This window comes from Pseudophryne corroboree, chromosome 6 (genome assembly GCF_028390025.1).
Source record: "Pseudophryne corroboree isolate aPseCor3 chromosome 6, aPseCor3.hap2, whole genome shotgun sequence".
Lineage (NCBI taxonomy): Eukaryota > Metazoa > Chordata > Amphibia > Anura > Myobatrachidae > Pseudophryne > Pseudophryne corroboree.
In genome coordinates, this window is record NC_086449.1 from 2504863 (window position 1) to 2515576 (window position 10714).

Below are 10714 nucleotides of genomic sequence, written 5' to 3' on the forward strand. Positions count from 1 at the left end.
CTGCTCTATGTATCTCTCTCTCTTCTCCACGTATCTTTCTCTCTCTCTGCTCCACATCTCTCTCTACTCCACATCTCCCTCTCTCTCTCTGTTCCACGTCTCTCTCTGCTCCACGTGTCTCTCTCTATCTCTAACTGCCCCGGGTCTCTCTCCTTGCTCCAAGTGTCTCTTTCTCTCTGCTTCAAGTGTCTCTCTCTCTCTTTCTGCTCCATGTCTCTCTGCTTCAAGTGTCTCTTGCTCTCTCTCTCTGCCCCAAGAGTCTCTTGTTCTCTCTCTCTGCCCCAGGTCTCTTTCCCTCTTCTCTGCTCCACATCTTTCTCTCTCTGCTCCACGTCTCTCTCTCTCAGCTCCATGTCTCTCTCTCTGCTCCACGTCTCTCTCTTTTCCATGTATCTCTCTCTTCTCCATGTCTCTCTCTCTGTTCCACGTCTCTCTCTCTCTGTTCCATGTCTCTCTCTGCTCCAGGTGTCTCTCTCTTCACTCCATGTCTCTCTCTCTCTCTGCTCCAAGTGTCTCTGACTCTCTCTCTGCCCCAGGCGTCTCTCGCTCTCTCTGCCCCAGGTGTCTCTGACTCTCTCTGCCCCAGGTGTCTCTGACTCTCTCTGTCCCAGGCATCTCTCGCTCTCTCTCTGTCCAAGGTGTCTCAGCATCAAGGTGCATGATGGGAGAGTTGGAGGAAATCACTGAACACATGGGGGCTGGCCATTAGGCTATTGAACGTCTTCATTAAAAAAGAAAAATACGTTCAATCGGCTGGTGGGTGATGGCAGGCCCCCGGGGCCCCCGAGAATTAACGCACCCTGCTTACCCCCCCCTTAATCCAGCTCTGCTGCATTGACACACAATAGGCCCTTCATGGATTTCAGCTCCAGGCCCATGTGGACATTAATCTGGCACTGGTTTTAGCAAAATTAATACCAGAGCTATACCTGCCTGTATCCACACAGCATGGCGGTACAGTATTTTGTGACCACCATTGACTGTGGGGTGGCACCATTGTGTGTAATTCTGCCGGCAAGTGTGTTGACATTGATAGGCGTGCAGAAAATTCTGTTTTATGTTGGTGTGGTGGTAATAGGGTTTGTGTGACTACTGAACGCACACTGGGGAACGCAGGGGTGGTAGAGTGAAGCTTTGCCTAGGGCGCCAAGAAATCTAGCACCGGCCCTGGTTGTGGCCGAAGATACTTAAGAAATGAACCTTCTTGCTTGCCTTGTTCCTTTTCATTTTCAGCCCTCCGTTTTCCATACTGTGCACCAGATCATTTCTTTTTTCTGTCTGCCATGGTGGAAACCCAACTGAAAAAAAAAAACCCTTTTTGCTGTAGTGTTTTCATAAAGCTATACATAAATAACTCCAGATCTCTTTGCAAACTAATCAGCTCTTTTGGATTTCAGTGTCATCTGCATATGCATGATACTCAAATCTATCTCTCCTCCCCAGATTTGTCATAATCTGTATTGGTCAGTGTTGTGGAAAAACAGACACAACGTGAATAGTTGTAGCCAAATTTTAAAGTTTATATTGATAATGGCAGAGCAAGATTACAATAAAGTTACAGTCAGCATGCACTTACAAGTAATTACAAGGGAGCTCCATCTGCCTCTCCAACATGGCATAGATGGCCCCTAATATTGCATTTTACAAAGAATTACTCCACCCAAGCTTGGACCAATCACAGCAGGCCTTGAGGCCCATTCCTCCTTATCGAACACCATCTGGTCCTGGGTGGGCACATGACACAAATCAGCAAGACTAGGGTGACTTAGCAAATTTAAGAAAGTTCTTGTCACGTACCTACATTCTTTGTCAGCAAAACATCTTACAAAATAATGTCTGTTACGTATTACATGATATTAAAAAGTCAGAATAGATTCTATACATTGCTTAAATTTCCTTAACAATTCTCACCCTTTTGATAATTTTATTATCACACATATATAAAAACATAAACTAAAAGGTAACAATGGCAGTACTACTAATGCTAAGAGGGTGGTGTGACTGTGGATGATATAGCCACAGATGCACCTGGGCCTACCCTGACTCTGTTGCCACACCCCGCAGTCAATTGGCACCTGCAGGTCAAAGTCTTGTCCTTTAGCAGCCGCTTTTCCCGGGCGAATTAGGTCCACCTAGTACTCTGATGCCCCCAGGTTTTATTATGTGACAAAGTACCAATTGAGACAGGATGTACGCAAGAGGAAGAACTGACTAAGTACTGCCTCGCGGTTGCTATTCTGCTAAGCATTCACACACCTTTATTGAAGCATTCACACACCTATCTATCTAGCTGTAAGAATAATAACAGCAGCCGGAGGTGCACTAGGGCACAGAGACCACTCGGTGAATTCGCTGGAATCGGAATGACTGACTTGTCGAAATCACTTCTCGGGATAAACTCCCTCTGGGGTGGTGTCCAAACTGTCGAAGTGCACCTGCGGGACCCTCTTTCAGAGATGATGTCTTCCACCCAACTCTTACAACAACTGAGGGGTCTCTCAGAAGAGATGGGCAGTTGGGCTGGGCCATCAGACGGTCATCTCTGTGGCTGTTATCATTCTTCCTATTAGGCGAGCGAATCCACATTTTTCCTGAAATGAGAAATACAGCACATTAAGCATTTCCAAGCGATCAAAAGAAATACAATCAATCCTATCACTACCACTATGGGTTTCATTAAATCTGATAATAGATTGTTAAACCATACACCAATTGACCCCATCCAGGAGAAGGGATTCCGTCCCTCCTTGGATATGTCTCTAGCTTGTTTCTGTAATTCCTTTACTTTATTCATGTGCGCTTCTATGGGGTCATGTGAGTCCTCAATCCAGGTACAACATTCCTCCCCTATAACAGCACACGTTCCTCCCTCCATAGCTAACAAGTAAATGAGAGCCATCCTATTTTGTAGGGTCACCTTCCTAATTTGAGCCATTTCTTCATTGATAGCATGGATGCCACTTGTGGTCTCAGTAATTATCCCATCCATAATATTTGCATATTTATTTAACTTATTTGCTAATTCAATTCCCCAGCCTGTCCAGGCAGGGAACCACATCCAGGCTTTATCTGCTGCAGTAAACAATTCTCTCTTGTATCTAGTCTCTCTAGGGCTTGTTTCTATCATATTGGTAAAAGAGATGTTCTCACGCTGTCTTATGGCTGGCACAACTCTTCCTATAGTGCAGTTCCCCCATGCTCCCATAGGAAGCCATGAGTATGCCCTATTTCCACAAATATAGTATAGGCCTTGCTTCAGCACCCTAGGGATTATCTTACCATGGTTTCCCAACCAGCTCTGAAACCATACCATATTATTGTGCACTTGGGTCTTACAATCCCAATCATTCTCATCCATCTGGTTAGGACAGGCACACCTAGGGGCACAAAGAGCTTTCATATTTGCACACCAACATTGATTGTTACAGTTACCGTTCACCTTGTCACATAACTTTTCATTGTATTCCATGTTAAACACTAAGGCGGCATTTTTACAATTTTTTCTCCAACGTATACCTTAGGTAAGTTGACTAGGTGACCTTTTAGTTCGGCCACGTGGTTAATAAACATAGGCCCTATACACATAGTGGGCGGAGAGATTATACCAGCAATTTCTAAATATATTCCTAGGTCTGAAAGAGCATTGTGAGCAGTGTGATTTATGACTATTTCAACATTATAGCTATAATCTGTGAGGTTAAGATTGTTCATTGAGATATGGATACCAATCAAAGGGATTCCTTTATGGTTAGCAGGAACATAAGAACAGATCCAACAGTCAGTGGCGTTCAGCTCCTTAGCTGTCTGCTGATGTAGAAGCCATATACTGTAGAGTTCTTTTGCTTTTCTGCTTTCACCTGCACACACTGATATAAAGCACAAACAAGCAGGCAGAAAAACAAGTGTATCTTAACAGTCCATTCAGTTCTCTTCTCCCCGGGGGCCCCATGCTTTTAGGACCAGTTTGCATCATTGACCTGAAAGTTAATTTTCTTACAGTGCAAAGCATACTTTCCTCTCCACCTTGACGGAGGTCGCTGTGGTCAATAGCACCTGGTATGGGCCATCAAATCGGGGTTCCAGATGTGTCTTGTGGATCTGGTAAAGAAGAAAACACTTTGCCATGCAAATTAGTCAGTGGCTTATGAAGCTGAACAACGTAGTCAGTAAGAGAAGCGTACTGTCCATGTCATTTGAGTGGCAGCCTGCCAAACAGTATCTCAAATGATGAAAGTCCATGTTATCCCTTTGGGGTATACCTCATTGCAAAAAGATCTACTGGTAAAGCTTGTACCCATGTAAGTTTTGTTTGCTCACAGATCTTAGACATTTTTAATACGCTATTTGCTCTCTCAACCGTTTCATGTAGGCCATACCTGCACACAAATTCAGATATCAATTTCTTTGCTGTTACTGCAGCCGTTACCTTGGCAACAGGCCACGCCTCTATCTACAAGGAGAACATAACCATTCTGTTATAAAGTATTTCAAACACTGTGCAAACCAAAATTTAGCAATCATATCAATCATTCCCCCTTTGGAAACATATGAAGGGAGATGTGCACTCAATCGACCATCCTCATGTTTCCAAACAATATTTATTTATTTATTTGCAACCTGCCTTCCCCCATTTACCAAGTGTTTGGGGACCTGCCTGATTTTGCAGGGTAATTAGAGTATCCATTGACATACTCTCTCCCTTGAGAACACGGGCTGCTCCACTGTCCACCAGATACTCCACTGAGTAAAAAGGCATTTCAGAGAGGGTCAAGTGGACAAAGGCATCACCCCCCTACTCTCCGAGTGTTAGGAAACGAGTACAATGTTACAAATTGAGACCCTGGAACTCTGTGGAATGTGTGACAACTGGGGAGTTCCAGTACTCATGTGTGAAGCTGCAGTCAGTATGAATGACCGCAGCAAGACCTTTTCTAACCCTAACTCCATTACTCCTCCCAGTGGTCGGATGGTGCCTGAGGTGCTAGTCTTCTGCCCAAGGCAGCCGCGTTTGAATGGGCGAATTAGGTTCGCCCAAACTCCGAGGCCCTCCAGTCTTACAAGGTTACAAGGCACCACCTGAGACTGCGAGTGAGGGGAAAACTAGCTACAGCTAAGGAGACTATAACATGAGAACCAAACAAACAAGTTATGTGCGGCGCTGCCGCCAGTACAAAAACACAAAACTAAGGCTAGTGGGAAGACCCACAAAATATGACACTGTAGTTACCAGGCTAGTAAACAAAAGTATAACACTCTAAATTAGTACATAAGAAATCCTGGCATGCAAACAGAAATATAACATACAATACATGAACCGAATGCAGCTAGTGGGGAGACCCACAAAATATGACACTGGAGTTACCAGACTAGTAAACAAAAGTATAGCACTCTAAAGTACATAAGAAATCCTGACATGCAAACAGAAATATAACATACAATACATGAACCGAATGCAAACAGGAATGAACCACTGCTGTGGCTCATAACATCAAGATGACTGGTAACACTGGAAGCCCTCCCTGTCAGGCGCTATCCTGCCCCCATTTTTGGAGCTGGACAATTTCTTACAATGTGGCCCTGTTTCACACAATTGTAGCACTTCACATTTCTGGACTCCCAATTGTTCCTCCCCCTAAACTTACCCCTCTGGGGGTTGCTGGTGTGTCAACTACCATCACCCTCTGGACCCTTTTCTCCTGTACCTCCTGTATATTTCTCTGTCTTGAGCTGGCTAAACTCCCTTGTACCAGGCATGAACTGCTCTCTAACAAGTTAGGCTGAGGCTTGAGGCAAGCGATATTCCTCAGCCCTTTCATCTCTCTCACCGACAAGCTCACCTTCCACTCCACACAAAACCCTTCCTCCCCCTCTTTCTCATCTGACTGTACCTCCCCTCCTTGCTGATTTTCCCCTCCTGTTCTTGTTTCTGATGTAAAAATACTTTGGGCTTTTTGCTGTCTTTTATAAGATTCTACCATCCACCTACTCCAAGCTGCCAATTCATTTGGCTCAGCAAATTTTGTTTTATTTTTTGTAGAGGGTTGCCCAGCGGGATAATTCAAAGGTTCCCTCATTTGGGATCCCACAATCCATCCCCCTAGTCAGCCTGCCCCACTTAGGTAAATGCCGGCTGACCCATTTGCCATATTTCTTACTCACCTCCTCCTGTGGGGTACGAGGAGTCTCAGGACGTCCATTACTCTGATTTGGTGATCAGCCAAATCCACGTTTGCTGTGACTGTTTCCCATAGCCCGGCTATCGTGGAGGGGACTCTTGCACCCCTCTCTCAGTGTTTCACAGCACTATATTCTATGGCTATTGGCTCTTAGGGGAAGTCCCACATAGCGAATCCCCGCTTTTGGTCCCTCCAAATTTTCCAACAGAGCCAAATGAAAATCAGCAAGGCGAAGATGCCAAACAATATTTGCCCTCTAATGTCCTCTAGGTTAAACCATGCAAATAAGGGATTATCTAAGTAAGAAGTATGATTTTTCATGAGACACAGAGAGACGCCAGTCTGCAGCTTCAGGACACGCCCTTCAGTGTAGCGAGAAACAGACTCAAACCAGTGTACACAGAGCTGTCAGATAGCAGGCCAGGAGGTAATCAGAGATTATATCGCTCCTGTTCTGGGGGGAGAGCCACAATCGGTTGCCCACAGACCGGTATTGACAAGCAAGGGAAGATCAGCAGAGAAACTACTCTTCACCAACACTTATCCTTATATTTGTCCTTCCACTATGCAGACAATGTTAATGACAGTTTACGTGACAGACTGAGAAGATAGGAAACATTCGTGTCTGAGGACGATAGGGTCCTCTTACTTTTTATTCCACTGCCCCCAGCATACTTGGGGCAGCACAATCATTCAGCCGTAAAGGGCCTCTGTCATGCTGATGTGGCAATGTGCCAGCATCTACATACACTCACACATGCATATCAAAACAGATATTACAACACAAAACAACTATTCAGGTTCTTGGGATCTGTACTCACGATAGTGGGACGGAGGGTCTTAGGAGCGGAGGAGGGGAGAGCAGACAGAGACACAAATGTTCTCACCTTTTTTGAATGGCGCCAATCTGGTCTCCAGTCCTCCGTTCCTGTCCTGATTCCGTTCCAATCGTTTTCAGATCCCGGGTTTCGGCACCAAATTGTTGTGGAAAAACAGACACAATGTGAATAGTTGTAGCCAAATTTTAAAGTTTATATTGATAATGGCAGAGCAAGATTACAATAAAGTTACAGTCAGCATGCACTTACAAGTAATTACAAGGGAGCTCCATCTGCCTCTCCAACATGGCATAGATGGCCCCTAATATTGCATTTTACAAAGAATTACTCCACCCAAGCTTGGACCAATCACAGCAGGCCTTGAGGCCCATTCCTCCTTATCGAACACCATCTGGTCCTGGGTGGGCACATGACACAAATCAGCAAGACTAGGGTGACTTAGCAAATTTAAGAAAGTTCTTGTCACGTACCTACATTCTTTGTCAGCAAAACATCTTACATAGGCCCTCATTCCGAGTTGATCAGTCGCAAGGCGATTTTAGCAGAGTTACACACGCTAAGCCGCCGCCTACTGGGAGTGAATCTTAGCTTCTTAAAATTGCGACCGACGTATGCGCAATATTGCGATTACAATCGAGTTAGCAGTTTCTGAGTAGCTTCAGACTTACTCTGCCTGTGCGATCAGTTCAGTGCTTTTCGTTCCTGGCTGACGTCATAAACACACCCAGCGTTCGGCCAGGCACACCCACCGTTTCCCCGGCCACTCCTGCGTTTTTTCCGGAAACGGTAGCGTTTTCAGTCACACGCCCCTAAAACGCCGTGTTTCCGCCCAGTAACACCCATTTCCTGTCAATCACAATGCGAACGTCGGAGCGATGAAAATGCCGTGAGTAAACTTACTTTCTTCATAGTAAAGTTACTTGGCGCAGTCGCAGTGCGAACATTGCGCATGCGCACTAAGAGATTTCTCACTGCGATGCGATGAAAAACTCCGAGCGAACAACTCGGAATGAGGGCCATAATAATGTCTGTTACGTATTACATGATATTAAAAAGTCAGAATAGATTCTATACATTGCTTAAATTTCCTTAACATCAGCATCACTGAATGCCTTTCTGCCATATCATCCTGGATGTTATCTCAGTCACCCTAAAACAATATTTGCAGCTATGTCCCCAAAAACACCAAATATTATGTATCTCTGCAATGTATATAGGAGGGACCTCCGATTCATTCCTGCTGCGATCCCTCTATTCCCGCCAGCAGTCGCACCCCCATTCCCGATATTGGTCCCCGCAGCTACTGCCATCTGAAAATGGCGGTAGCCCATTGTAGCCTATGGGCTACACATTGCATTTCTAGCTGGCAGAGGTTCCCCCAGTTCTTGTGGAGTCTGAGCTGACCACACATGCGCAAAGCCCCCAGCAGCCATCACAGCACATCTCAGGGACGGGTTCCTTTCTTTTATATATATATATATATATATATATATATATATGCAAAAGCCCTCACTCACTCACTCACTCACTCACTCACTCACTCACTCACTGACTTATCACTAATTCTCTTACTTCCCGATATGTTGGGAAATAGCTAAAATGTAACATAGGTTTTCTTCAGGTGGGAAATAGGAAAACTACGTAATTAGAATTTTAATAAACCTCCTCTAAGGGGATGAAAAGGGGGATGACATAATGACATCATTACCGATGCGTGCCTTGCGTTGCATGAACGGTAACACACAAACGGACAATCGGATCAACATTTGGATTGTACCTCCAGTGTGTAGAATTGAATGAACTACAAAAATGTTCCCGTCACTTTGTACCGTATATGCTATGGTTTAAGTACAAAATCCATTTTTATTCATGTGCCCGCATGTTTTCAGCACGGCAGTCAATGTTTTTAGGATGGCACGCAGGTGGCTGGCTCAGGCAGTGTCAGCCGCGGAGTGGAGCGAAGAGCAGTGTGTCATTGGTGCCATCCCCACTCGCTTTGCGCATGCTGCACAGTGAGTGGCAGTGGTGGGGAAACGTGGAAACTCCCGCGCGAAGAACAAGTAGAACAGCTAGTATGTATACTGTACACATATATATCATCAGCTTATTATTTATTTTTTCATAACTTCATTTTAATTAGTGATGCATTAAAAGAACATTGCATTCAACATAACATTTTTTAAAAATTAATAAATCACAGGAAAAATCTACATTTATGGCGTGTACACACGGTGAGATATTTTCTTACGATTTTGACTATATAGTCAAAATAGTAAGAAAAGTTAGTGCAGATCACAAGGTGAAAATCACTTTGCGATCCCGATTCAATGCAGATACGCGGTCGGCATCGCAAGCCTAGATAGACTGTGCAGGCAAGTCTCTATAGAAGAGATAGTCAAAATTGACACTTAGCAAAAATCGCACATAGGGCGTCATTCCGAGTTGTTAGCTCGCTAGCAGTTTTTAGCAGCCGTGCAAACACTATGCCGCCTCCCACTGGGAGTGTATTTTAGCTTAGCAGAAGTGCGAACGAAAGGATCGCAGAGCGGCTACAAAGTTTTTTTTGTGCAGTTTCAGAGTAGCTCAAAACCTACTCAGCGCTTGAGATCACTTCAGAATGTGTAGTTCCTGTTTTGACGTCACAAACCCACCCAGCGTTCGCCCAGCCATGCCTGTGTTTTTCCTGGAACGCCTGCATTTTTCCGAATACTCCCTGAAAACGGTCAGTTGACACCCAGAAACGCCCTCTTCATATCAATCACACTACGGCCACCAGTGCGACTGAAATGCTTTGCTAGACCCTGTGCAAAACGACATCATTCGTTGTGCCCGTACGACGCGTGTGCGCATTGTGCCGCATACGCATGTGCAGAACTGCTGTTTTTACGACTGATGCAGCTAGTGATCAACTCAGAATGACCCCCATAGTCAGTATCGCAAGCACATAATGAGTGTGGTATGTTATGGTGTATACACACATAATGAGTGTGGTATGTTATGGTGTATACACACATAATGAGTGTGGTATGTTATGGTGTATACACACATAATGAGTGTGGTATGTTATGGTGTATACACACATAATGAGTGTGGTATGTTATGGTGTATACACACATAATGAGTGTGGTATGTTATGGTGTATACACACATAATGAGTGTGGTATGTTATGGTGTATACACATAATGAGTGTGGTATGTTATGGTGTATATACACATAATGAGTGTGGTATGTTATGGTGTATACACACATAATGAGTGTGGTATGTTATGGTGTATACACACATAATGAGTGTGGTATGTTATGGTGTATACACACATAATGAGTGTGGTATGTTATGGTGTATACACATATAATGAGTGTGGTATGTTATGGTGTATACACACATAATGAGTGTGGTATGTTATGGTGTATACACACATAATGAGTGTGGTATGTTATGGTGTATACACACATAATGAGTGTGGTATGTTATGGTGTATACACACATAATGAGTGTGGTATGTTATGGTGTATACACACATAATGAGTGTGGTATGTTATGGTGTATACACACATAATGAGTGTGGTATGTTATGGTGTATACACACATAATGAGTGTGGTATGTTATGGTGTATACACACATAATGAGTGTGGTATGTTATGGTGTATACACACATAATGAGTGTGGTATGTTATGGTGTATACACACATAATGAGT

General features: G+C 44.2%; 1 protein-coding gene across 2 annotated transcripts; it reads right to left on the bottom strand.

The window, feature by feature from the left end:
* Positions 1-1496: 1496 nt before the first annotated feature.
* LOC134935854 (syncytin-A-like) lies at positions 1497-7519 on the bottom strand. 2 transcript variants are annotated; one of them, XM_063930678.1, is made up of 2 exons: positions 7265-7519; positions 1497-4450 (listed from the first exon to the last, which is right to left on the bottom strand). In XM_063930678.1, the coding sequence occupies exon 2, from the start codon at positions 3467-3469 to the stop codon at positions 2567-2569; it is 903 nt and encodes a 300-aa protein (XP_063786748.1). In that variant the 5' UTR covers positions 3470-4450; positions 7265-7519; the 3' UTR covers positions 1497-2566. The 2 variants fall into 2 exon arrangements, with proteins under 2 accessions (XP_063786748.1, XP_063786749.1); XM_063930679.1 differs by lacking the exon at positions 7265-7519 and adding an exon at positions 6160-7191.
* Between the last annotated feature and the right edge of the window lie 3195 nt (positions 7520-10714).

Coding starts and splice junctions, on each gene's coding strand:
- LOC134935854 (XM_063930678.1), bottom strand. CDS start 3,469: ATGGAATACAATGAAAAGTTATGTGACAAGGTGAACGGTAACTGTAAC.